Genomic DNA, 27,303 nt, shown 5'->3' with positions numbered 1-27,303 from the left:
TGGACCAAAGTGGCAGACCAACACTTCCATCCCTGGAGCCACGCTGCTAGTATGGATGAAAGCAAACAGATGGAGAAGCCAAAACCTTAAGCAGTCACTCGAGTTAAAGGACATACTAGAGTGCTGCCGGACTGAGAAAACCCAGAAATGAGTTAGCATTTTAGCACTTCCTGTTCCCCCGTCTGCATCTGCGAGTCAAGAGGGTTTTAGTTCGATGCCTGAAATAAGGTCTGTGGTTGACACAAGTTAAAGAGATTTAAAGTAAAGTCAGTAAATATCTCAACTCGTGAATTTTGAAGCTTTTATGCATCTTAAAAAAGGCGGTTGCTAACAAGTGGCTACATGAGACGACTAAACGTCGTCACTTGACTGGACTTTTTTGCCACAGAGCTCATTTTCCGCAATAATCCAAAACCCAATGGCAAAAATCCATTGCCTTTAATCGAGGGAACCAGGGCGATGCTAACTTCCTGGTTGGCCTACAAAAAAAACACCATCCCTACAGCACTCTATAAGATACACAATAAATTGAATTGTACAAATATGTTGCATGGTAATAATTAAAGTTATTATTCTATCACTACACCAAAAAATGTACGAGAAGAACAATTCTTGGTATGGTTTATCATTTGTTTAAAGAATATTTGGTAAAAAACTAACGCTCAATTCTGTCATTTAATCCTAAATAGTTGCTAATAACACACAATGAGGCAATGTAAATACATTCAAAAACATTAAGTTACACTGCATACTTATGTAATAATAAAAAATCAAATAACAAATATGAAAAATCAACTTTCCCTTACAATCAAACGTTCAAAGGTTGGGTTTACGTGAATGTATTGCATATGAATATGGACACGATCATTGTCGAGCATTGAAAGCAGACATAGCGATTGTAGCAGCATTGTGAATATAAACCAGAGGAAAGTGTTTTGGATCATTTAGATGTTCTCCCGAGTATTAAATTACACAAACTCTTTTCATCGCCAAAGACACAGCTAATATACATTTAATTATAACGTACCCAAAAATACACAACACACATAGCTGCATAAATATTGCACAGAGTGCAGAACACCTAAAGACTTAAATGTGCGTCAACTGTTTGGTCTAATTCAAAACAACAACATATTGCTATCGTCAGTGCATTTATGCAGCCCTCCAAAGGAAATAGCCTCTAATAAAAAACAGCATTACCACCTGTTTAAGTCCAAATACAGTAAAGAGTTAAATGGTCATAAAAATGGGCAAATAGTAATATGATAGGAAGGAAAAAAAATTTCCACCTTCACAAAAATGTAAACCGTATTCATACCTCACACTAATAGAGGTTTAATTTGGGACCAGGGACAACTGCCTCTGGTATACTGTCATACAGTATGATGCTGGGATGTGGGTCATTTGTTTGGAGCCTGAGGCCTGGAAACCACCAGAGGCTATAAATACAGAGTGATTCACGTGTTCCTGCAGCACGGCAAACATCAGGAGCTGACCGACAGATTGAGAGACAAATAGAAGCCACTCGGTGGCTAAAGTAAAGCTCAAATATTCAAGATGTGAAAGCACACGGGAAGTCTTTTTGAATGTCCTCGCACACTGGATGAAGACAAGTGATGTCAGAGCGTGCTCTCGTAGGTCACAGGAGTTTCATTGTCATCGTCACCTCCTGCTGGAGTGCCTAGGAAAGATGGAGAGGAGAAGGAGGGAGGGAAAAAAAGTCATGAGAAAAGCTTCAGATTCTGTAGTAAACAAACAAAACTGTACAAATATGAGTTAGACTTTTGCATTATATAATAATTTGCAAACTATAATAGAAACAATGCCAGTGTTGTGTGGATGTAAACGACATGAGGGTGTGAAATGACAAGATAAACAGAAGCAACCTACAACTATGCAAATCTTGTCTGAGTGGACGCATCTATCACAAAGGAGAAGAAGGGAAAAAGTTGTACAGGGAAGTATACTCACTACTCAAACACACAACTGGGAAGCAGGGTTCAACGGGGATGTTGAGCTGTGTTGAATTGTTTTTTTACCTACCTAAAAGAAAGGCTGATAAACTGGGTTTGACTCTCTCACCACAGGCAGAGTTTTTTGGTTTCTGTAGCAGGTGAGGTCCGGTGAGCCCTATGAGAAGAGCTCCTACAGGGGCTGTGAGAAGGATGGCCAGCACAGCCACGGTCAGCACTTGCATGCCGTACTTCTGCAGCTCCGTGTCATTCCTTAACCTGGCCATGTCTAAAGCTGAGGAGCCTATAGCTGCCTGATGGGGAAAAGACATGAGTGTTTCCTCTATACTCACTCACAAATGATATTTACCATCATAATGCTTGAAGTTAGAAAAAAACATTTGGATGTCTGTATTTTGCAGATTTGTACAACAAAAATGATTCAGTGGAAAAATCCTAAACTGAGCAGAGAGTAAAACTCAAATATTTCAGCGCTGACATACCTGCACTGTGGCTTTGGGCATCCAAGCTAGGGCTATGAACACTTTCTCCTTCATGGTAAAGCCCGCACACAACACACAGACGAAGGTGAACAAGATTCGAATCAGCAGGGCAATGAGCAGAGTGGCTACCCCCAGACCTAAACAGACAGATAGACAAACAGAGGTGTTATATATACTATATTGGTTATACTGCTATAAAAAACAACAATTATTATATCAACAGTAGTATATTCCCCTTATCAGCTGTGGGCATGGAGGGGCACAGTAGTGGTAAAAAATAAGTGGTTTGCATGTACTAATACACCGATATCATACTTCCTCTTACACTGCCGAATATAAAATACAAGGAAATAAAACTTAGAGTATGGAGGAGCTTTATATGTGGGCTTTAGTTGTAAAAAAAGAGAAGAAAATCCAAACAACTAAAGGTTCTCCCGTGTGCCAAGCGTGAAGGAGAACTATGGTGGCCGACGTGAAAACGCGAATGGTCCTCTCTAGAGCAAGAGATTTGGTTTGTCCGTTCTGGGCTACTGTAGAAACACAGCAGACGGCTCCGTGAAAAGGACCTGCTCCCTATATAGATATAAATGACTCATTCTAAGGTGACGAAAACACAATAATTATTATTTTCAGGTGATTATACATTAAAAAAAAAAACATCCTTATTAATATCATATTCCATTTCTGCCAATAGATCCCTCGAAATGCTACACACTGTTCCTTTAAAAGAAGTAAAGTGAAGCCATATATTTCATGAAAGAGTACAGTAATAATAATGAAACAGCTTTTCAGTAAAGACCTTTATCATATTCCATGTGTCAGAATACCAAGTGAGTTATTGTCATAAACTGGACAGCTGAACAATTTGAAGTACAGGGTCAGTTTTCCTGTAATTTCTGCTCCATTTTTGACGAGCAGCACATGAGCCTTATCCGTGTGAACACATTTTTGAAAGGACATTCAGCCTACGATCTAAGCAGGTAAAGTTGAGGTTTTAATAATGCCCTCCACACCAGCTCATCTCTTTTAAAAGCACCACACTGTTTTTTTTATTGGGCCAAGGAGGTCAGGTGGATTTTTGACACACAGAGTCTCAAAGCATAAACATATTGCACACTATTGCAAATACATACTGTATATTCAACACTGCAAATGTATTCCTAAAGAAGATGATGCTCTGAATCATGTCACAGTGAAGACAGTGAAAGTCATGTTTTTGTTCATACTAAATCATTTTTGTTCTGACTCGAAAAAGATTGCTTTATTTTGGAAGAAATCTAGGATCTGTTTCCCAGGGATCTCTAATTTGGGAACTTCTATGGAAGTACAGTTTGTGAGAAACTGCTAACACAGACTCAGGTTTGAGTATTAACTGGACACAGGCTTCTTTTTGGTCTATGAAAATATATTTACATCCCTACAGCCACATTTGAATCTGTCACGGTGATAACAGCTCACTTTTCTATTTTGTGTGTGTGTACGTGTGTGATCGTCTCACCAACTGTGAGTCCCTCCAACTCAGAGATTCGAATTTCTGCTCCTATTAGTCCGAAGAGCAGAGGCTCAAACACGTCCCACGCCCACCCAACCACTTCCTCCACACGTGCCTCAAGACAAACAGAACACACAGAAAGGTTAAGGAAGGTTATCTTTGACATGCAGCGGTGTAGACCATGAAGAACTTACTGTACAACCCAGTAGGTTGGTAAATAGTATGATTGAATATAATGAAATATACAGTACTTCTCTGACAAAACTCAGCTCTAAAGATGGATAATTGCGAATGGAGAGCTGAAAAATATTCTGTATGTATTACAGATATGGCATGCATATGTTGTTACCTTTTCTGACCCCCAGCCGAGGCCAGCCAGGAATGCCAACACCAGGGTGCAGAGGCCTCCAGAGCCAGGAAACCCAGCCACATTGCTGCCGAACACGGCAAAGACAGACAGACCCAGCACCAAGAAGGATCGCTTCATTACTATGTGTTTCTAGGTAAAAAAAACACAGGGAATGATTAAATATATTGTAATAGAATTAAATCTACAACTACAAAATGCTCCATATAACACTTGTAACGCCCGGGCCACACTGCCTGTGAGAGCAGCGCATGGCGGTTACCTCGCTGAACTGCTGCAGCTCACACCGACATCGTTGCTGTTGCTGCGCTGCTACTGCCAGCTGTTTCTTTTTACATAGAGTTTGCCTTTTATAATAGCCATTTCATTTCATTATAAATATCGTTTATATTTATTTGAGACAGAAAAAGGTTAAGGAGCGTGTGCTTATTTGTAAATGACAATAATAATCCACAATTAAAAGCAGGTATTCTGTTAATTTATGGAGCTGTGCAAGTCTGCATTTTCCACAACACTGTCCTGCAAATATTTCAGAATAAAAGCCTTATGTTAACAAATGAAGGAATTCTGTCCCCCCAAAAATGCTAGAGGGCTTTTATTTTGATATGGAAACAGGAAGTGTTGAACTAAAAATAGAAATGTACTTTTTTTCAACTCTGTGACATATTCTACACATATGGACATTGAATCAGTAGTAATGTTGCTTCTATAAGGTTAATATACAGTCAAAAGATAATTTTCACTGTCACTATTTTTGCTGTGAACTGCACGTGGCACGCGGAAAAAATATGCGAGACCACGAATCTCTAGAAGAGACGCAGCTGACACGCAGCCGTCACACGGGCTGTGTGGTTACTCTAACCTGTTAACATGGGCGCCGAAAGAAAAAGCAAGAGGTTTCGTGACGCACACACGCTGCTCCCACAGGCAGTGTGGCCCGGACATAGACATAAGGTAGTTCATGATATTTTATATACAATGGTGGTTTATCTCAAAATGTAGTTTACTTGTATTTAACCTGAACCGATTCATACAGCAGGATTTCTTGACAATTCATGAGTTTGACAGGCTATTAAAATACGTTGATGGAGTTGAGATAGTACAGTCATATCTGTTATGTAAGGCCATTCCTGACCCGCAAAAAACTTCTCCTCCATTATATTCCTGTATACTTTGCCCACTTTGATGAATCCGAAGTGCTCTCATCAAAAGTCTTCAGCGTTTATCATTCAAATCAGAAGAAGAACACTTCACTGACTTCTTTCACAAGCCTTGGACGGCTCTCACACAGTTGTTTCACACACGTGCTGTGGTGTCAAGTGGTGTTAGGATGACTAAGCAATAGTAAAACTAGCTAATATCATAGTAATGCTGCAAGAGCAAGCCTACCTGGTCGACACTAGGAAAGTACTGGATGAGGAAGCCAAGAATAATCCCAGCAACCATCCCACCACCCACCTCCAGGACACCTCTCAGCAGGTTGAACCAAGTGGAGCCTAAAAGAATCAGAAGAGGAAAATATAAAATGAATAGAATAAACTGAACCAAATGTCTTAAAAATGTGTAGACAATGAAAATGTATGACAGTAGCTGGGTAATCATTGATGGTATTATTTAGTGTTTTAAATGCAGTTTAGTATTGCCCTACAGTATAGAGGCTCTACATTGTGGTATACTTGAATTATGAAACATAAAATGCACGGTGACTTGGCAAAAAAAACTTTTAATGAGAGTAAACAGCACACTCACACCCTCTGCTGAGCTCCTGACAAACCACAGAAGTTACTTATTTCATACGCTTCTCAGTGTTGACCGACACCGCAGTACACTGAACTTGCTGCCACTCCCCTGGAGATAAGGTGGTGTTGCATTTCAAGAAAACAACAATGAAGCCAGCACTTCTTATTTTTCCTTCCCCTCTCCACACACGCAAACGCATACATCCACAGGTTACCTGTGGCGAAGGCCATGCCCAAGCATGTGGTGAACCCTGTGATGGCGAGAATGTCGTCAAAGCTGCCTGCAGCCATCAGCAGGGTGGGGATGCCCTGCTCAACGCCGTAACCGTCCTTCGACAGCACCAGCATGGAGGGAACCACCACCGCTGGAGACACAGCGCCCAGCACAAAGCTACAATGTGGAGGAGATGGATAATTTAAAACAAAGAATTGCTTTTGGAAAACTTTGGAAAGCATCATCTCTAAGCATCGTCTTTAAATACACTTTGAGATATGCAAAAGGGAGGCATTCCCGCAGCATGAGTTGTATATTGTAGCTGAGATGTGATACCAGAATTTATTTGACACCAAATTTAATTGCATATATTACCCACATTGTAATGATACAAAGTTGGTTGAAAATCAGCAAAGTTTCCCTTTAAGTCTTGTTTATAGCCTCAAAAACTGACATTTTAGTTGGGTAGTACAAACATATTTGTATTGGCCCCCATCCACTGAGACTGTAAGCAGGCCAGCTGTGTGAATAGCCTGATATTGCAAGTTCCATTTCACCTACTGACGTCACACGAATGCTGACGAGGCAGAAATATAATGGCGCTTATTTTGGAGTGTTAAATTTGAGAAAAAAAAAGCCCATCATCCATAATATCATCTTGTTGTCAATAGTCAATGTATTTGCACTATCGACCAACGCTATTAAACATCAGACAACAAGTGATCAAGAGGTTGTGATGTGATCTAGTGACTGTCATGGAGCAGTGTGTTTTCTATTCCCTGCTTCGTGGGAACCTGTTCCTTATCGTTACAGTGTGTTGTCCAGTATTAGCCTAACTTATCTTTGCATCAAAGTTCAGCCTCACACGTCTCGACAGGCTTGACATTCTCATTCCTTTACAATCTGCCTCCAATCAGTGACTCTGTAAACTGCTCCTGGAGCACAGAGAGCTGAACGGTCTGCTCACACAGCAGATAACAGAAGTAGGTTGTGAATTAAAAATTGTCTAAAATATTAAAGTTTTTAATATATAACTCGTCTCCTTGCTCTAACAAAGACTGTCTTTTTGTTTCTGATCCGTTTTTTCATCTTTAAGAGCACTTAAAGAGGTTCCCTGGATTTACTACATGTGAAACTGATTGGCCTCTGCATTTGTTTTTAGAGGAAATGTAATTTGAAATTGAAATCTGTTTGGCCTTGTGTTTAAGGCTCATACGTCCCCGGTTTGATTCCTTCTGGGACCTTTGTTACATGTCACACCTCTCTCTTTCTCCCTACACGTCCTGTCTGTATCCTCACTGTCAATCCATCCATCCATTATCTGTAACCGCTTATCCCATTCAGGGTCGCGGGGGGGCTGGAGCCGATCCCAGGTGACATTGGGCGAAGGCGGGGTACACCCTGGACAGGTCGTCAGACTATCACAGGGCTGACACGTAGAGACATGATTCCCACCTACGGGCCATTTAGAGTCTCTACATATGTTGAGCGCCATCTTTTCTTATAAAATGTCCGGTGTAATCGCTAACACTTGTGTTGTCACAAGTTTACTAACTGGTGGGAAAAAATCCTCACTGTGACATCCACAATATGTTAAATATATTTGATTCTTACTGGTTCGTGAAAAAAAAAGATTCATCAAAAGGAACTGTGTCGGTCTGTCTGTCCTAGGCACACTGTAATGGTAATACACAGCTTGTTATTAAGTAGAAAATGAAGATGGAGTGGGAGAGTAAGCAGTGTTGTACTTACCCAAGGATGAAACCCCACACCCAGGGCAGACCCATGAGGAAGTGAGAGATCAGAGCTGTGACGCAGGCCTCTATAATGCAGGGCCCAGATGCCACACGGATACACACACCTTTCAGTTTCCTCAGAGCCTGATGACAACACAGACATCAATCGAGAGTTTGTTACAGTAATTAATGAACTTTTATGCAGAGATAAAGAAGGATTAACGGGTAGTGATGCTCAGTATTACTGAATGATTTGTTGATTAATTGACTGGAAAATTTGAAAATTGACAGAGGAAATGACTTGACAACACTGCTGCTAACCGATTAAACTATTAAGCATTACCTAGTAGTTACATCTTCTACAAGGCTCAGACGTGTTTGCTTTTCATCATATCATATGACTGGAAATGAAATACTTTGGATTGTGCACAGAGATGAGACTAGTACAAATTATTATATCTCTCTGAACATGTCTGTGTGCAGATACTAAGATTCAATAGTGGAGTATGTATCGTACCGTAGGATCCAACCCCAGACCGGCTCTGGCCAGAATGACAGCGAGAGCGATGTTCCTCAGTGACGCAGACCATTTGAAGTCTATGTACACCCCGTCTGTTATAACTGGGATGTTTCTCAGCAGGAAACCCATCAGCAGCATACCTGCAACACAGCAGAGGGTGTGAAAGAGGAAAGATGAGCCTTAAGGACAATCTCTCACACAGATACTGAGCCAGAACAAAGACCACCTGTTGCTTTTTGAACTTCACAGCGCTCATGTTGGATACCAGAGACACTGAGACTCACCGCAGGACTGTGATCACACTAATAACTCAAGCTTCAACCTTCTCCAAAACCTTCTGTTCAAAAACATGCATCATGACTGACAATATCACATTACAATGTTACACCACATTATTGAGAATAGTGAAAATTATGCTAAAATATGCTAAAGATCTTTCTGACTACTGTAATAAATGTGCTCTCAAATGACTTTTTATATAAAATCAAAGAAAGACCAGTGACGAACTGCGACACGGTAACTAATACATAAAGAAGAAATATTTAAAACTGTTAATCAATGGGGAAAACCACAGGAAAATGAAGTTTATAGAGAAACAAACACCATCTATCTAAGTTGTACTTCAATTTGATGTTATTTGTGAATAAGGAGTGGCTCCAGATTCCTTGATTTTTATCTTGTTAGGGGCGCAGCTGATGGCTTATAATTTCCATTTCAAAATTCATAAATGGTAAATGGACATTTATATAGTGCTTTTCTAGTCTTCCGACCACTCAAAGTGCTTTACACTACACTGCATTCACCCATTCACACACTCATTCACACACCGATGGCTATGCCTACGGGAGCAATTTGGGGTTAAGTGTCTTGCTCAAGGACACATCGACATGTGACCTCCAACCACCGACCTTCCGATTGGTGGACAACCTGCTCTACCCTCTGAGCCACAGCCGCCATAACACCGGGAATTCACCTTATATTACATTTAAACCTAAAAAAAGAGGACATTTACACTATACTCTGATCAATGCTGTGATTTCTTCCAAGCCAGCATTAATGATGTAAAATAAAACATTAGATGGCATTCCATCACCTCTGGTAAACAGGGCTTTACTTAACCAGAGCCTGACCAAGACTCACATCTCTCATATTTCATAATTACAGACAACATATGTATTTTATCTCCAACATCTTTTGATAAACAGCAGTATCGCTGACGTGCATTTTGCAAGGACAGAACAAGTGACTAACATGGTTGTTCAGTTAATCAGGTACTCCCGTTTGACCCCATGTTCTTTCTTTAATCAATGACAAAGGTGAAATGACTGAGTGAATGAATGAGTGAAATGAGTCAGTAGATTCCTTTATTGTAAGTCACCAAATTCATATGTCCGTGGCTACAAATGTGCAATACTCATTACATTACGCTTCTGGACAGGCACATCAACCGTAGATGATTCATAAGTGGAGAATATCTTGCAGTATTTATGTTACAAAATACTGTATATATTTGCGTGGCCAGCTCATGTAAATCAAATCCTTCTCAAAGACATTTGGGTTTACTTTTAGATTATTTAAATGCTTCCACTGCGATTCATAAAACTCAGTCAGATTTGAGTCCCATTTGAAAAGCAGTTATTAAAAAAAAACTCTCCCTAATACTGGTATTAATACAATTCTGTGAACTGTACAGAATACTCAGTGTAGGGCTGTTACCCATTTGTTGGTATCTGTAGTTAGCTGTACAGGATATTGTAATGTGCTTTATAAAAGGAGCAATAATCCGATGGGCATACAGTTGTTAGGCAACTGGAGCAAACTGGAGACAGTGCAAGTAGCCTGTTAGCTAATAATAGTCTCTCTGGCTTATGCTTGGGCGGAAGACTTACCAGAAAAAGAGAGAGATATGAATCCCTGAGGGTAATGTCATGACAACACTGTGCACCCATCACCCCCTCTGTGCTAACTTCTGAGAAATACTTCCTGATCAATCTGCTACAACTATAGTGGTAAATACCACTAATTCCAGATATAAAGGCCTTCACAACAAAGGTTAAGTGCTGGCTAAAAGCAAACCAGAGCTGTATCCATTTTTAGCTAATTTTACTGTAAATTACCAAGGTGTATTGGTGTATGTGTATTAGTGTATTGTGGTAGGCTATGTATGATGTGTATTTTATTGTATTTTCATATTTGCAGTGTATTGTGGTTTTGTCATATAGATAGTTGTATATTTTAATTATTCTGCACAAGTAAAAGCCCAACTAGGGACAAGGGTAGAAAATTAGCAATAACTATAGACTCTCTGTACAGCACATAAGTTTCATGCCCTGTATTGGAACTATGTTAAATTACATCGTCTCTATCAAATAAAAATCTAATCTTTATGTAATCTGGCTAATTGTTCTGAACAAATATAGGCAAACATTTTCTTTGTTAAATAACTTTTAACACTGACACTGGAAGATGACGTATTGTGTTACTAACTATCACCCTGGTGGAAGCATCTGTGTAACCAAATATGAAATGAAAGCTTGTATAAACACACCAGCGCATAAAGCATAACCACTAAATTCTCAGCCTTACCGAGGAGAGGTGGGAACGGTGGGAGTTTGGGCAGATGGATGAGAGCCACCACTTTGCCACCGAGGAGTGCGCAGATGAAGAGGATCGTGATGCCAAACAGGTTACCCCCTGGAAGACACTCATCTTCGGTGATGGACCACACCACTCCAAAGAGCACACCTGCCAGAAGGACTGGAGAGGACACAGGGGAGTGAAATTAGATTATAGTGTCATCATGTCATATATCACTATGATGTTGTTATGACAAGATTATTACATGTATTTTTGTCAAACTTCTTCAAAAGTAATTCAATAAATAGGACTACTAAGAGTTCATTGTTGACTGACTGCCTGCCTATCTGAAGAATGTGTTTTGTAATGTGAACATAAAATAAAGTATTAGTGTGTGTGTGTGTGTGTGTGTGTATACACACGTATGTACGTCTTGTTTGAAAGAAGGGATTGACATGCAATATATTTCCTGGGAAGGAACCCACTGAGCCAACTAGAGACCCTCACTTGCTTACGTTTAGTAATGAGAGAGGCCAGAAGGCCTCTTGGTGGACATGGGCAATATCTGTGGAGCAAAGGGCAGCAGACCACTGGCGGGTCCGTGTTAGTGCCAGCATCCACTACGGGGTTTCGAGGAATGAAATAGGTTGTCTCCTCTGTGACATTTGGACTGGAGCAGCGCCGCACCACCACCTGGATCTGGTTCACATTTAGGTGCTGGAGAGGGAAGATCAGAATATGCACAAGAACAGGTCACATTAGCCTGTTTTGTTAAGATGCCTTAACACAACATCTGCAAAGGCAATACATGATAAAATAAGTATTTTGCTTTACAAGCTTGATTTTAATTAAAAAATTTTATATGTTGTAACATCTTACTTTTGTAAACTGAACCAAACTCATCAGATCAGTGTAAAAAATCCAATAGTTTTTGATGCCTTCAAAATGACTGCTCTGCTACTTGTGTAAGGCCTGGATATTAATAAATATATGTGCACTGAACATTGCTGTCAATAGTCAACAAAATTGGACATCTTACATAAAGCACCAGATCAAAAGGTGTCTCATTGACACAAATATGAATGCATTTCTTACAGAAAAATTAGAAAACTGGTAGATGTCCCTGTAGCCTCTTTGGTTGCCAAACCCTTATTAAGTATCGTGCCCTATCTATCAGTATTGTTGACACAGAGGTACGTCATACTAGCAGATTGCAGACTACCGTTTCTTGGCAAACATTAGAATGAAGATATGAGCATGCTGATAACTGTGACTCCCAGAACACACTCTTTGTCATATTGCTCAGGCGGGTACATTAGCTCAAAGTTCTGACTTTTAGAATTACAGCAACAAAATGATGAACAAATCATCTGAGGTGAACAACTAACTTTACAAGGTTAGAGAACAGTATATTAAAACATAGAAGACGTAAAACACAGCAGACTAATGTGAGAGAGAAAGAAGCAGAGCCACATGACAGCAAGCAGCATTTTCTTATTTGGTGAATATAAAAAAGTAATTTTCCTATCAAGAACCAATACATACTGGCTTATAAACAAACTTTTCAGTTTTGTCAAGGCAGTAAAAACTGAATATAACAAAGTTACACCAGAGAACAGTTATTAGTAAAATACTATACCTCCACATGGTTGGCTGCAGGCAAAGGGATTATGTCCAGCAGCGGGCTGGGTAATGGGCTGGGTGCCAGACTGGGTGGTTGACTGTTTGCACGGCTGGGCTCCGGGGTAGCAGGTTTGGGCTTAGTGTCCTCCATGACGACCGGCTATAGTATTTCTGGTCCACTCCTCACTTCTCTCTCACAGTACATCAAGCCGAGGGATGGGGTTGGCCACTGATGGGGCTGTTCCTTCACTTCGCCTTCTCTGTGTCCAGCTCTGACTGCGGGCTCCTATTTATACAACACGGTTTGTATCAGTAGAGAAACAAATTACTGTTTACTTAATAAATGATGGATAACAATGGGTGTTGGTACAGGTGTGTAAATTGGGCATGACATGAAGTTAAATCTCACACACTGCTGGCCTGTTTTGCCAAACATACAGGCTTTTATTTTAAATGTGGTTTCAAGATTCAAGAGTTTTATTTGACATTTGCACCTATAAGTACATTGGAATTCTGAGTAGTTTACACCGAGTCAGCTTTAAGAAAAGAAAAAAGGCAGAACAGGCACAAGGTAAATACAGTACAGAATAAGTAGCACATTCAACTCAACACAATAAATAAATAAATAATAAATAAATTATTAAAACATAAAAAACCCTCAGTACAGTCAATAAATAAACTAAACTACCCTCTGCATAGGAACGATACCCCCAGAATACAAATATACAGTATATTTGTATTTGTTGTCATAACACATGCTGTACTGGGTCTGACCAGATGTTAATGAGGGAAAAGAAAACAAACCCAGCTGAGAGCCACATGATTCTTGTGTAAATGAGGCTAATATGTAGCTACATGCAGGTGATTAACCTGTAACTCATTACAATTGACAACTACTGAAATATGTGCTCCACTCTTTAATAGCTTTAGTTATGTTATATACAAACGTTTACAGGTGATAATAGCTAATTCACATTAAACTAAATGCTACTACAATGTTGTGACAGTTGCTTATGGCAACAGACGGCTGGTTAATCCACTTGTTAACTCCAAACAGTCCACACTAATCAATGCTTACAGATCGGCCATATGGCACATCCAGCCAGCGGAGGCTTCATGTAGGGCAATTAGAGTCAACAGGTGACTGTCAACAACATAGTTACCTGTCCAGCTGTCCAACTGGCACAAGCAGACATCTAATGTTAGCCAGCAAAGCAAAGCAAATGCTTGAGGTTGGGTTTTCCTGGCATTTGGTTCAGTTTAACGTTACTGCTGATAACGTTACTGCTGATAACGTTACTGCTGATAACGTTACTGCTGATAACGTTACACACGAGACCCACAGCTGAAGTCACGCTAATTAACGGTAGCTTAATGCCAACGTTAGCCTAATGCTAACGTTAGCTTAATGCTTAAAGCTCAATGCACTGTTAGCTTCATGCTAACGTTAGCTTCATGCTAACGTTAGCTTCATGCTAACGTTAGCTTCATGCTAACGTTAGCTTCATGCTAACGTTAGCTTCATGCTAACGTTAGCTTCATGCTAACGTTAGCATTAAGCTAACGTTAGCATTAAGCTAACGTTAACTTAGCATTAGCTACTTTACAATAATAGCCTCATTTAAACTGACAGCCGTTAAATTAGAATGCTTCACGATGCGTTTAATGTCATCAGGTTAATTTGAAGGTTACGCGACGTCAACGTTAAACGCGACCGGTATAAACTAACGTTAGTCTAATTCAACGTCTATTTTCGGTAACGTTTAATAAATCAAAGCATTTGACTTTCTACTCTGACACATATTGGTTTAATGGTCCATCTCAGAGAGAGGGAAGTCTTGTCAGATATTGGATTCCTCGCCGGTGCCTTGGCTGTCTGCTTCCAACCAACAGCGGTCAGTGAACTCCTCACACCATCTCCACAGGCACGGGAGCTACAGTAGCTCCAGAGAGAGCGCTCCTCAGCGGGGCTGCCTGACATATATAATGTAATTTAAGAGAAAAAACAGCTCACCTCATATCGTAAACCTCGTCATGGCGTGTGAACTTTAAGTGAGCAGCGTTTCTGCCAGTCTTGAGGCAGGTAGAGCAGCTGGGAGTTGGGAATGAGGCGGATTAGTGATGTCCAGGCATGTATATGTGCAGTAGCCTACTGCTCACCAGACAGGAGCGGTGCTCGGGCTGGCTGGTTGGGGGGAAGTTGGGTCAAATAGAAAAGCCACTCAAGGTTATTGGTGAAGACGTTTTTAATAGCTGTTTAAACATATTTCATTATTAATCATATTAACAGATTGTTTTGTATATTTAATAATATTTATAATAAGGTGATAACACCAGTGCACTGTAGCTATTTCACACATTTGCAGCATTGATTTAAGTTGAAAAATTGGAAGATAGAATAGATAGACTAAATGCATACCTGAAATATATGAGTTAATAAGGCATCTGTATGAACACTAGTCAGTTTAAAAATAAACAATAGCAGCTATAAAAAGCAGCGGTAACAATATCGCCTGCAGGTGGTTTAAAGCTGAGGTAGGCGAGATTGGATCAAATATGATTTAAAAAAGTTATTTTTATAAAACGGTTGCTATATCGTGACAGTGGTACATGAAACGGGTAACCTGAAAAAACTCATGTGCCTCTGTGTCCTCCAGTGCTCCTTACGACATCTGCAAGATTTCACAGACCGGAGGAAAACAAGCAGTAAGAGCTGATCTGAGGTCCGCTGTCCAGCTGCCGTCTAAACTAGGCAGCGCTGATCAAATATTAATCAATATTATGTTACGTTAATGCCTATTTCTCGCCTCAAAGGTTGTGAGAATCATCTTGTAGTGTATGGTTTAGCTGTAAAATTAGAAAGTTTGTGACGCCGCCGCTATTGTAAAATCTGTTGAAGGAACGCCAAGTTCCGGTCACATGACCGGAGCACAGCCAATAGGAACGCTCTCTCAATGAAATGACCTTTGATTGGTCAAAGTCTCCCATCATAGGCTAGATTTTTTTAAAGCCTGAAAACAGATTGTTTTGTATATTTAACAATATTTATAATAAGGTGATAACACCAGTGCACTGTAGCTATTTCACAAATTTGCAGCATTGATTTAAGTTGGAAAATTGGAAATGTCGTCACTCAGAATCAGTGAACAAAATATGCAAAATCAAAAACATGATCAAGTCAAATTTTGTGCACTTCCATTTGGCCTTCAAATAAGAATAGTAGTCTTCACTACTGTCAAAATCAGAGTCTCCATCCTCCATCGATGATGTGCTCCGTCCCAGTCACATAGGCAGACTGTGAAGGAGAAACATCAGATCACTGCAGTTGGACCAAAAAGGTGCCAGCACTCTATTTCAGCGGGATTATGACATGATCATGGCATGTCTTGGTCATATATCCCAACACAAATGTATTTTGCATTTCATTACATACAACATACATTTTTACAGTCTGTCCATGTCCATGAATGTATTTGGTTAATTAAAAAAACTATAGCTATCTATACAAATCAAATTGTACACAAATATAATATTGCATAAATGCTACAATAAAACCATCTGAAAGTATGATATCTGTTGGCCTTCAGATTAAATTGGAAAATGAGAAGGAATACCAAAGGCAAGTCCGTGATGTATGGGCAAGACCGCATTTAGTTTTTTAGCTCCAATGGTCGAATCAGATCAAATGTCACCTTGATGTACAGTGTGTCAAATCAACATAAATAAAACTTTTATTTTATTATTTATATATGGCAGTACGCAGTAAGAAGTAAAGGTACTCGTGGACAAAAATCAGAAGTGCCAGTACTCAGTACCGGTGAGAACCGGCCCATTTCAGGCACTGGATCACTGGGAAGTAATTTCACTGCTAACTACTCAACAACAGCTTCGTCTGCATTTTAAACAATGGAATATTAAAGCTTTATTTTGGGGTTAAGCATACATAGACTCTAGGATTTTTAGAAATACTAAGGTCATGAGTCAAAGTAACTATCCACTCAAAAGGTCTTATCAGATACCAAAAATAAAGTCTGCAAAATCTTATTATTAGTGAATCCTTTATTTATTTTATATTTTATGTGAACTCCCACTAGGTTATAAAGCCCCTGAGATGTCCAGAATAAATACAAAGTACCTGGACCTCCATGTAGCTGCGGCCCTGAAACTCTGCCTGACTGTCGATGTGCTGTACCACATATAGTACATGTATGACTTGGGTCCATTATCCGCAAGAACTCACCTCATCTGAGGCCAGGTATACACACAGGTATGCCACCTCTTCAGCTGTGCACATTCTGCCAGTTTTCTGTCTTGCCATGAAATCCTTATAAGCCTGAGGAGTTACAGAGAGAGAGAGAGAGTTACAGTTGTAACATTCATTATTTCCCAATACCCAGGATTTCTTCTTGTGGAAACCAAGATAAGACGTTCCTGTTAAGTGACTCATGCGGCCATTACTGTCAGATTAAGATTGGAGGAAATAACAGTAAATCAGAGCTGACCTGTTCTGGGTCAGGTTGGGCCTGGATCCTTCCCCTCAGTGACGGAGTATCAACAGTACCTGAGAATATATAAAAGAGCAGCTTTGTCTTTCTTATAAAACCTTCATTATAACAACAATATTCAGAAATATAGATACCCTTCTGACCAAATAGGTATGATATATTTTATATAATAAAAGCTTGATGAGTTTGCACAGCAGTTATTTAGACTGGTTATGAAGGGACAAACTCAAGGTTTGTATATCTTTGAAATACACAATGTCCACAATTAAATATCAGTTTAATTTGATTTAAGGACGCACAAAATAAAATTGTGCTGTATTTTAAAAAGTGCATAGCGTTATGCTTAAAGCATTATGTTACGATTATGAGGGGGTACTCGGAAAAGTTTCGCCCCTTTAAGGGTTCCCAGGCCCCAAAAAGTTTGAGAACCCCTGGTCTACACTACATTGTTATCTAATAAAACGCTAGTAACCTCGAGTAATACTTGAGGAAGAATTAAATGGTTTCATTTTGCAGGGCGCTCTACACTTACCAGGACAAACACAATTACAGCGAATGCCTTGCTCAATGAAATCAGCCGCTATAGATTTGGTGAGCCCGATCACTGCAGCCTTGGAGGTACTATAGACACACCGGTTCACAACACCTGTTTCGAGGAAACACATGTCACTCACACGCTCAGAGCTAAGAGGATTACAATGAACATGGTTATACTTCAACGACTTTACATCCCTTTAATTGGGCATAATATTTGTTCTTCCATCTACAGTATTTCCATCTACAGTGTGGATGTTCATTTACCTTTAATGCTTGATGCAACAGATGACATGTTAATAATGTTTCCTGACTTCTTTGCCAACATCTAGAATGACAAAATAAATTAGGAAGGTGGCATATAAAGAGAATATAATTGGCAAAATCAAGAGTAAAATTATGCAACAGTCTTAGGTCTTCATTTTTATGTAACAAATAAATGAGAATGTGCTCATGATCCAAGCTAATATTCCCCATTGAGGCAGTTTGGTTAGTTTGCAGCTAAAGCTGGATTAGTGATTGGGCACAGGCTCAGAGTAATACAGCTAATCCCAGCGGACAAAGGATGGGAACAAAAGAAAAGCATATGTCACTCAATTTACAGCAGCACCTATTTCATTCTCACAACAACAGCATGAACAGCGTTAAGCGTTTGGCAAAGTGGTCAAAGGTCACCTTAGGCAGGAAAGCTTTGCTCATGAGATACATGCTCCGGATGTTCACGTTCATCGTGAAGTCCCAGTCGGCCTCTTCGCAGTCCAGGATGGAGCCGTGGTGCACAAACCTGTAGATAGTAGATGACATGTAAACTCACGGTATTACAAAGGATAGTATTACATATAATCATCTATACATATGGCTTTAGCTCAGAGGTAAAACACTGTCAATCTAAACAGTAGAGCAGAAGAGATCCCAATGAGAAATAAATTATTAAACTGAAAATAAATGCTGGTCGAAATGCTGCGTTAACCCCCTCAACATTTTACTGAGCCTTAAAAGGTGTCAATTTAGAGACCTTTGTTAAGGAGATTGACCAAAGGTCAAGTAGAGGTTAAACCTTAAGGTATAGGGATTTTGGAAATGTAGTTAAGCAGGAGATGGATAAACGTGCTTAATGTGGAGACAGCAAAACAAGCAGAACTGCTATGCATCCTGTATGTATGTCAAAGGATGAGGCTGGTAATATTCTATAAAATTGTTATTGTCAAAAAATCACATGAAAAGACAAAATCAAAAATGTGTCCATTTCTCAATACTTTCAGACTTCTCCTACTGAAACTGGTGCAGAATATAAATGTGTCATTTCTAAAAATGGTTAGGTAATTATCTAAAACATATAGTTTTTAGCAGATATTACTCAAACAGGAGTAAATAGTGGATTTGTTATGAACTATTTTCAGCTGTGGATGTGGTGCACTCATGATTATTTACGGCACCACGATGGTGCATGTGGGACCAACTCAAAATAAACCACATTGCCCATTCTAATGGGTAATGAAGGAGCATGGCACTCAGTGCAACAGTGTGGCTCATTGATTCATGAGATTTTCTGACAATAAAAAATACAATCTCATCACACTTAAAGCTCTAAGTAGAGTTGATCAGTATTACTACTCTGGTAATTCAAGACAACATACAGGACAGAGAGAAAATGTACCCAGCAACGTTGAAGAGCACATCTACACGCTCATGTTCCTTGGCTAAGGCTTCCACTTGGTCCTTCTTAGTTACATCCACGACCTTAGTCTTGATCCCTGTTGGTGAAGAGAAAAAGAGAGCTTTAGTAGTAGAGAAAAAGTCTGTATTAAATAAAATCCAGATTGTCTTTATTACAACTTTAGTATTTAACTTTTAATTGCAGGAGTTTCAATGTCAGTCCCCAATAATAAGCAAGTGAGTTACTATAGGCACAATCGCCCTCTTTTCTGTCGACACTCTGCTTCACATCTGCACAATTACACACATTCACACCTGGCTGCTGCTTCCCTGTACAACCTTTATCTGTTCCTGCTGGCCAGTCAACAGCTCCACAAAAAGCAGTTAGAGGTGAAGTTCGTTTGCCTGTGAGCTACCAGAAAGGAGGTGGGAAGAGTGTTGATCACCTCCATAGACTGTATATAAGAAGTGGATGTAGTCACCATTACATCACCCATTCGTTTGTGGACTGCTGTTTTGAAGCCTCGAATTCGGCATTTTGGCCGTCGTAATTTTGTTTTTTTGCAACCAGAAGTGACACGAGTAGGTGGAGCAAAGTACGACCGAACGCTTGAATGTTTGGACGGAAGACATTTTTAGGTGACCAAAACGATTATAGCCATGGTAGCGGCATGTCGATCACAAGGTAGCCACGCTCTAAATCATCGTCTGCTTTATGGTCTATTTTTTTATCCAATGTTCAGATTCCTGTTCTAGAAATGTATGCACATTAGCACAAATTTGATAAGATAATGACTCATTTGCATATTTAAACATACATTTTCAGAAAACTTGTAATACAAAAAAATAATTGTCTTAATGTAAGTAATCAGCTGGGGAAGTTCGCTGTTCTCCTGGGGTGTCTCTTAATCAATTAAGTTACTTTATTAGCTGATTTTCTCAGTCTTCTATAATAGTTAACTGCATATCTTTGGTTTATAGATTCTTAGTTGGTCAAAGAATATGAAGACATCACCTTGCTGTCCGGGAAACTGTGATGGGAATTTTATAGACCAACTTATTAATTGATTAATAAAGAAAATATTAAGCTGATTAATTGACAATGAAAATAATCTTTGGTTGCAGCCCTAAATCTTTTTGAAAAACAAGATTTAAAATTATGTATTGCATTAAAACTAAGGAAATGTTTTAAATTCATCTTGTTAAAAGCTACCAAGTTGCAGAGGTTAGTGCATGATCAAGTTGTGAAAGAATTTGACAAAAGGGGAAAAACATGCCTCAGCCATCCTGACTGCATCATACTGGTTAGCCAGCAGATGGAAGCCTCAGACCAACAGAAGTAGATCTTACCTGGAACGCCGTCCAGCTCTTTCAGCTTCTCTCCATTGATGTCTGTTGCTGTGACTTGAGCTCCCTCCTTTGCAAATGCCTACACAGTTGAAAAACTCGAGTCAGTGCCAAGCGGTTACACAATGTCTGCACATGCCATGGTATAAAACTTGCAGCCCAGTATTCCATTATAGAAAAAGTTAAAATGTTTTGATATGATCCAGTGATTCAAACAAATATGTTTTAATTTTAAAATGGCTATTGCTAAGTTTTTCTACTTCTTATCAAATCTGAATTTCCACCTGAATGCACACAGTCACTTCCCCTGACAATCATTCAGGTCACAGTGCTGACACCAAGATCTCATTACCACATATCTATAGACATAGAATGATAGAATTTCTAACCTTAAAGGTCTTATTGATAAAAAATTTTATGTAGACTAATAATAATTAAAAAAAATAATACATCCACAGAGCTTTTAAAAAGGTGACAAATTAAAGTATGGCTTATCCTTAAAAAAAGTATGATTGTGAATTAATTTGTAAATTTTGGCAGGTCCAAAATGAATGTTTGTTTTCATCTATGGAAGACATCTGACGTTTGGTTCCCACTTGGCTTGTGAGCCAACAATATAACAATGTTGGTATCACGTGGTAACTCTGGGTCGCCAACGATCAAGTTGCCAGTTAGTGTGGAAAAAAACTGATAAATGGCTGAATTTGATGGTAAGCGCCCAGCTTCACTCCGGTTCCATCGATCCCAAGTGCTCATCGATAAAAAGAGGCTGCCTCTGCCATGCCTGGCTGCAGCGCATAAAATATGCAGGTTGGGATACGAACTGGCAACCACTTGTTGGGAAGTGAATGCAATGGAACGGAGGAGGGACAGTGTGACATCTAGTGGCTGAATGTTATCAATAGCACCTTTAACCCTTCAACCCTAAATCTATTCCACCTCTGGTCAGTGGATAGCTGATGGAGTGACTGCACCATTAACCACAGAGCAAACCACATCAGTGGTCTGAATGGAAAAAGCTCATTAGACCCCTCACACCATGTGCAACTTTGAATAGCCTACTATGTGATTTGAGCCTAATGATCTGAGAGGTTAATAGACCTCTCTGTATTTGAATTCCTCCACATTAAACAAAACACAAATCCCTGTAATACAAGGCACGGCTTTAAAGACATCACTTGAAGGGAATGGATGTGATGACCTAATCTTGATGATGATGTGTGTGTGTGATAGAATTTCAAGTGTTTTGCTATTTGGCAAGAATATTGTGAGATGTAGATCGCCCTGAATCTGTGTTTGCATCATCTCAAGGGCCACTATTACAGCTCATGAATGTGGAGCGATAGCATATTGTAAACATACACAACAGTCTATAATCTTGATGCGAGGTGAAAACAGTTGTAACAGCTTTTACGTATGTTTTTTAGTAGAATACAGCTATTTCTTTAGTATAAAAGAAAGAGTTAATAAACTAAATATATGCACATAGTGTGTGTTTCTGTACAGTAATGTTTTGGATCACCATTATTGTTGTAGTGCTACACTTGTACCCTTTCAAATGGTTGTTACAGAAGATTTAACATACGAAGGGATGTCAGCAACAATCATATCTTCCATTTGCATTTCAGAAAAACTGGTTGAAATATGCAATGAAGTCAAAATATGCACTGCTTTGACACCACAAACTATTCAATAAACAATGTTCCTCTGTGATTAGTAAGGAAATGTATCAGTGAGGAGTTCTTATTAGAGCTCATTACTATTGCTGCAGCACGTCCAATCCCCTGGGCGGCAGCTGACAACACGATCACTTTCCCATCGAGGCGGCCCATAGTGCACCTTTCACTGCTGCTGTGATCAGAACAAACAAACAATAAATACAGTATTGCATATCATCAACAGGTTCATTTTGATGATAAAGGCTCTCTTTCTTATAATACAAATCTCCTGCTGAGCATTCATTAGTCACTAATGAATGCTCAGCAGGAGATTTTACTAATGATTAGTGGTATTCAAATGTGTTTATAACAGATTATTTCAGCTTTGAGATTGAAGAAATGTTCACAAAACATTTATTGATCCAACTACAGCAAATTGTAGGTCAAACATATCTAGTTTAATGTTGTAATGTCTATCTAGTCTGCTTCATTTGACGACTTACAGCTTCAGAGAAAAATCCTACCACCCGTGCATTGCTACGCATTATGAAAGCTATAGCAGATGGTGAGGCATCAGATCTTATTAATGTGAATTCATTGGGCAGAAGTCCATAATTTAAGTGTAGTACACTGTAACAGCTAGTTATGAAGCCCTAGGCCATAAATGTGCATGTCAGTTTTATTACAATATCAAGATATGTAGCTGACAATCACAGACCGTATGAGGAAATGTGTCATTTCAAGGACAGTGTAATCACAGTATTAATATTTATCTATGATAAATAAATAGGCGCTCTTAAAATATGGTTGCTCCCTTATTCTAATTGTTATGGCTGAAAGGGGCTTCGGAAGAAGTAAGTGAGAGGCAGCTGGCTGTTTCACCAAGTTAGTCGGAGATTTCACCTATTTAGTGCAGGGTTTTTTTTTCAAGTCTGCCTTTACTTTTCTCCCTCAACAAGCAAAAGGTCGAAGGCTGACAACACCATAAATCACTGGTGCAAAGTACAGCGAAGTAAACTAAAAGCAAACTTTTCAGTGGCCCTTGCCTTTTTTTCTTCAGACATATTCTCAATTTGTATTCCTGGGCTGGCATTGATTGTTTAACCTTACACACAATGGTGTGACATGTTTATCCATGTATATCCATTCAGTATTTATTTATTTGCACTATTTGTATTGTTTACAACTTACAGAACACCTGACTTGTATATAGATGTTTTATTTTTTATTGTTGGTCATTGGTGCTTCTTATATAGATTTATATAATATTTGTATATACACATATTTTTCACTACTTGTGTAACATAACAATCCTGTCTATTCTTTACCTTTATCTGTCTTACTGTGTAAGTACACTGAGAGAGATGCAATCAACAACAACAAAAACGGAGTCAAACTCCCTATATGTGCACATACTTTGCCAATAAAGGTGATTCTGATGTTTTGACATATTTTGTTCAGTTCCTCTGAAATGTTCTATTGAATCAAAATACAGACTGTATTATAGTTATTATAGCCGTTCATGCAGGTGCAGACACAAGCAGTGTGTTCAAATGCAGCTAAGAAGAGGCGATGTGGAGCAATGCAGCTGTCCGCTTTTAACAACTTTATATTTTTTTTTAAGTTGAATCGGTGTGTCTAAACCCTTTATTTGTTTTTGCTTTTAAAGGTGCAGTGTGTAGGATTTGGCAGCATCTAGTGGTGAGGTTGCAGATTGCAACCAACTGAAACTTCGCCCGTGTGCCAAGCGTGTAGGAGAACTACGGTGGCCGACGCGAAAATGTGAAAACGTGAATGGCCCTCTCTAGAGCCAGTGTTTGGTTTGTCCGTTCTGGGCTATTGAAGAAACATGGCTCCATGAAGAGGACCCGCTCCCAATGTAGATATAAACGGTATAAGGTAACGAAAACACAGCGACTCTTATTTTCAGGTGATTATACACTAAAGAAAACATACTTATAAATTATATATTCCAAAATCTGCCAACAGATATCCCTACATTTTACACACTGTTCCTTTAAATCATGTGTAGGTCATTAATACTAACAAGTACCTATATAACTCCATAACTGCCCCCCCCCAGTTATGGATCTATTGAAGGCCCCCGCTTCCATAACTACATGGACCAGATGCACTTTATTTGTTGTATTTTACCATGCACTTTAACCTGACTGCAATTGCACTTTGAACTGCATTTGTTTATGATATTGCACATGCCGACTGATTTTACTATTTATTATGTATTCAATTATTTATGATAATCATTGTCTTTTATATTGTTTTAGATTGTCTACTTACTTTTACTGCCCTTTATGACAGTTTGCACATACGACACTGGTCACTAACCTCATTGCTGTCTTTATACAGTACCCTGTATTTATAGACTGTCTTTTAATGCATTGTGTATGTGATGGGGAGTTGCAAACTCAATTTCGTTGTACCTGTATAATGAAAATAAAGGAAATCTAATCTAAATTATGTCATACTGGAGTATGAACTAAATGAATGAACACATGCTAGTTTGAGGCATTATGGTGCAGATATGAATGACAGCTGCAGTATAATATTACTAATATTCATAGCTTCAGTGACACTTAGCACATAATGTGGTTCAAAAGCAAATATTATGAGAAATTAAATGACTTACTCTTCTGTACTTATGTCTGCTGTAGCCTTCTTCACTAAGGCTGTTTGAAATAGTGTAAATGTAACTGGTTTAGTGACTCTGGGGTCACATGGGGTTTCACCACTGAGGGCACCAAACATCACGGAAACAACTCATTTTGGCAAATTGGCACAATTAAAAGTAAGCCGAATTAGCTATAAGTAGTTCCTATTTGCAATGCACTAATGCATGTACAGGCAATTATCACTTAATAACTTTAATACTGAAGAAAAGTAAAAAAAAAAAAAAAAATGGCCACACTTTATGATACTGTTTCAGATTGTTGCATAACACGTTTCTTTTAACTCTACACGTATTTACTGCAGCACAGAAAAAGCCAAGTTGTAGCTAAATAAAGTGTAAAAACCTCCAGATTCAGCCTGCTATTTATAGGTTGCAAAGTAAAGTACAAGCCGAGTAAAAGCTGAAGTTGTAAACTCACCCTCTGCTCAGGTCCGACACACTGAACGTCAAAGAGCAGAAAGAGCACCACACGTGACCTTCTGCTTGTATCGCTATTGGTTACAAACCCAGAAGTGATAGTTGTTTGTCATGATAAAGATGAAATTGAGGTCAAGAGAGTGCTCTGTCGATAATTTATACTTGTTAACACTTTCTCAGATTTTGCACTGCACTATAGAAATATTATATTTGGCTGCTATCATTACAGTGAAAAAGACAGTAATGCATTTTTTCTTGTTAATTTAATTTTAATTAAATTTCCACATTCACAAGTGTAAATTTACCAAATAAAAGCCTAATATCTTCGTATTTATGAAAGAAATGGAATTATATCTGTCTACAATTTATTTCTCACAAAACAAAAAAGCAATGAAAACAATGAATGTATGCAATATCTTTAATGTTTTTAAGTGAAACAATTTTTCATACTCTCGCGTGGTCTTTTTTTAAATTATTATCTACTTATTTATTTATTTTTATTGTGTTTTTTATTTTTATTTTATGTTGGTTTTGTTTCATTTCTGTTGTCCTTTTATGTTTGTCACAGCTCTTTGTTTATGTTTTCGCTATGCTTCTTTTGTATGTAAATGTTTTTAATGTTTTCTACTGTTACTATGTATACTGTAATTTTGAAATTAAAAAAAAACTCCTATTAAAAAAAGAAAAAGAGAGAGCACTGTCTTCTTTGCCTCCTAGGCGACACGTTTAGTTATATATTTTTTTCCTGCAAGATAACAGTTTTAAGCTATCTCTTCAAATTAATGAAAACCTGTTTTTAGAGGCTCCTGTTTGATGCACACATAGGCAACTATTATTATAACTTGGGTGCAAACAGCTGTTAAAAACATCCAGTTTTCTCTTCTTCTCTTTGAGGGTGTGAACTGTCTTGATAATAAGCTTTGGAAAGACTTGGAAATTGACCTTTGATATCTGCACAAAGTTCTTCATAGGCCCGACTTTATTATGACTAAGGGTTAATGGTTTGTAAAAAAATATGTCAAAGTTGAGGTTAATAATTGGCTGCTGAAAAATGATCCTTCAGTTGTGATTTGAGAATGTCAGCTTTGTTTAAATAATAATAGTTTAATATTTGTTATGGGAATTTCAATCATATCATATCTATATGCAAGACGGAACCTGTCAAAATAAAAAATCAATCAATCAATCAATCAATCAATCAATAAATGACTTGATAAATATATAAATATATCAATAAATGTAGCAAAGATAATATTAAAAATAAATATAGCCATTATTTAATTGATTAAATGTGACATAAATTGATATTTCTGTTTTAATTTGCTTCTTTATTGATTTATCTTTATATTAATTCCCTCATTTATTTACTCTTCTGTTTAATTTTCCCTTTTATTTATGTATTTTTTTTTTAATTTTTAACTTAATTTATTATTTTTTTGCTTTTTTTTTTTATTTATTCTATATTTATTTTTAAATGTATGTATACAATTATGTATTTATGTACTTATATGTCATATATATACTTATACTTATATGTCACACATATTTATTTATGTTTGCACGATTTCCCCTTTGCATTTCAACCCTTATTTATTTCCACATATGTCCACATTTTTGGACTCAAACTTGTGATCAGATCACTCAGGTCGCATGTTAATGCCAGGCCTGAACTGATCCAAAGGCATTCATGGTGTTTGACTCACTTTTACTGTTCACTGTCTACACTTTTTCACCACAGCTTGTTGAACCACTTGTTTAATTGCTGTGTAAAGAG

General features: G+C 38.4%; 2 protein-coding genes across 6 annotated transcripts; both read right to left on the bottom strand.

Annotated features, from left to right (window-relative positions):
• Positions 1–611: 611 nt before the first annotated feature.
• On the bottom strand, positions 612–14,897 carry LOC141764644 (sodium/hydrogen exchanger 9B2). 4 transcript variants are annotated; one of them, XM_074629989.1, is made up of 14 exons: positions 14,738–14,897; positions 12,740–13,009; positions 11,616–11,817; positions 11,110–11,280; positions 8,521–8,663; positions 8,020–8,147; positions 6,269–6,444; positions 5,704–5,810; positions 4,297–4,446; positions 3,954–4,062; positions 2,456–2,592; positions 2,044–2,266; positions 1,891–1,921; positions 612–1,681 (listed from the first exon to the last, which is right to left on the bottom strand). In XM_074629989.1, the coding sequence occupies exons 2-13, from the start codon at positions 12,872–12,874 to the stop codon at positions 1,893–1,895; spliced, it is 1,710 nt and encodes a 569-aa protein (XP_074486090.1). In that variant the 5' UTR covers positions 12,875–13,009; positions 14,738–14,897; the 3' UTR covers positions 612–1,681; positions 1,891–1,892. The 4 variants fall into 4 exon arrangements, with proteins under 4 accessions (XP_074486090.1, XP_074486092.1, XP_074486088.1 ...); XM_074629991.1 differs by having other exon boundaries at positions 2,083–2,266; XM_074629987.1 differs by lacking the exon at positions 1,891–1,921.
• Positions 14,898–14,951: 54 nt separating this feature from the next.
• Positions 14,952–25,619, bottom strand: bdh2 (3-hydroxybutyrate dehydrogenase, type 2). 2 transcript variants are annotated; one of them, XM_074629992.1, is made up of 10 exons: positions 25,531–25,619; positions 22,526–22,616; positions 20,769–20,847; positions 19,420–19,516; positions 18,438–18,546; positions 18,030–18,090; positions 17,761–17,874; positions 17,226–17,284; positions 16,964–17,056; positions 14,952–16,018 (listed from the first exon to the last, which is right to left on the bottom strand). In XM_074629992.1, the coding sequence occupies exons 2-10, from the start codon at positions 22,595–22,597 to the stop codon at positions 15,965–15,967; spliced, it is 738 nt and encodes a 245-aa protein (XP_074486093.1). In that variant the 5' UTR covers positions 22,598–22,616; positions 25,531–25,619; the 3' UTR covers positions 14,952–15,964. The 2 variants fall into 2 exon arrangements, with proteins under 2 accessions (XP_074486093.1, XP_074486094.1); XM_074629993.1 differs by having other exon boundaries at positions 22,526–22,613; positions 25,531–25,575.
• Positions 25,620–27,303: the final 1,684 nt, after the last annotated feature.

The sequence above is a fragment of the Sebastes fasciatus genome, chromosome 3 (genome assembly GCF_043250625.1).
Source record: "Sebastes fasciatus isolate fSebFas1 chromosome 3, fSebFas1.pri, whole genome shotgun sequence".
Taxonomy (NCBI): Eukaryota; Metazoa; Chordata; class Actinopteri; order Perciformes; family Sebastidae; genus Sebastes; species Sebastes fasciatus.
Note: the sequence above shows the minus strand (reverse complement) of the source record. Positions and strands in the feature narration are given on the sequence as shown.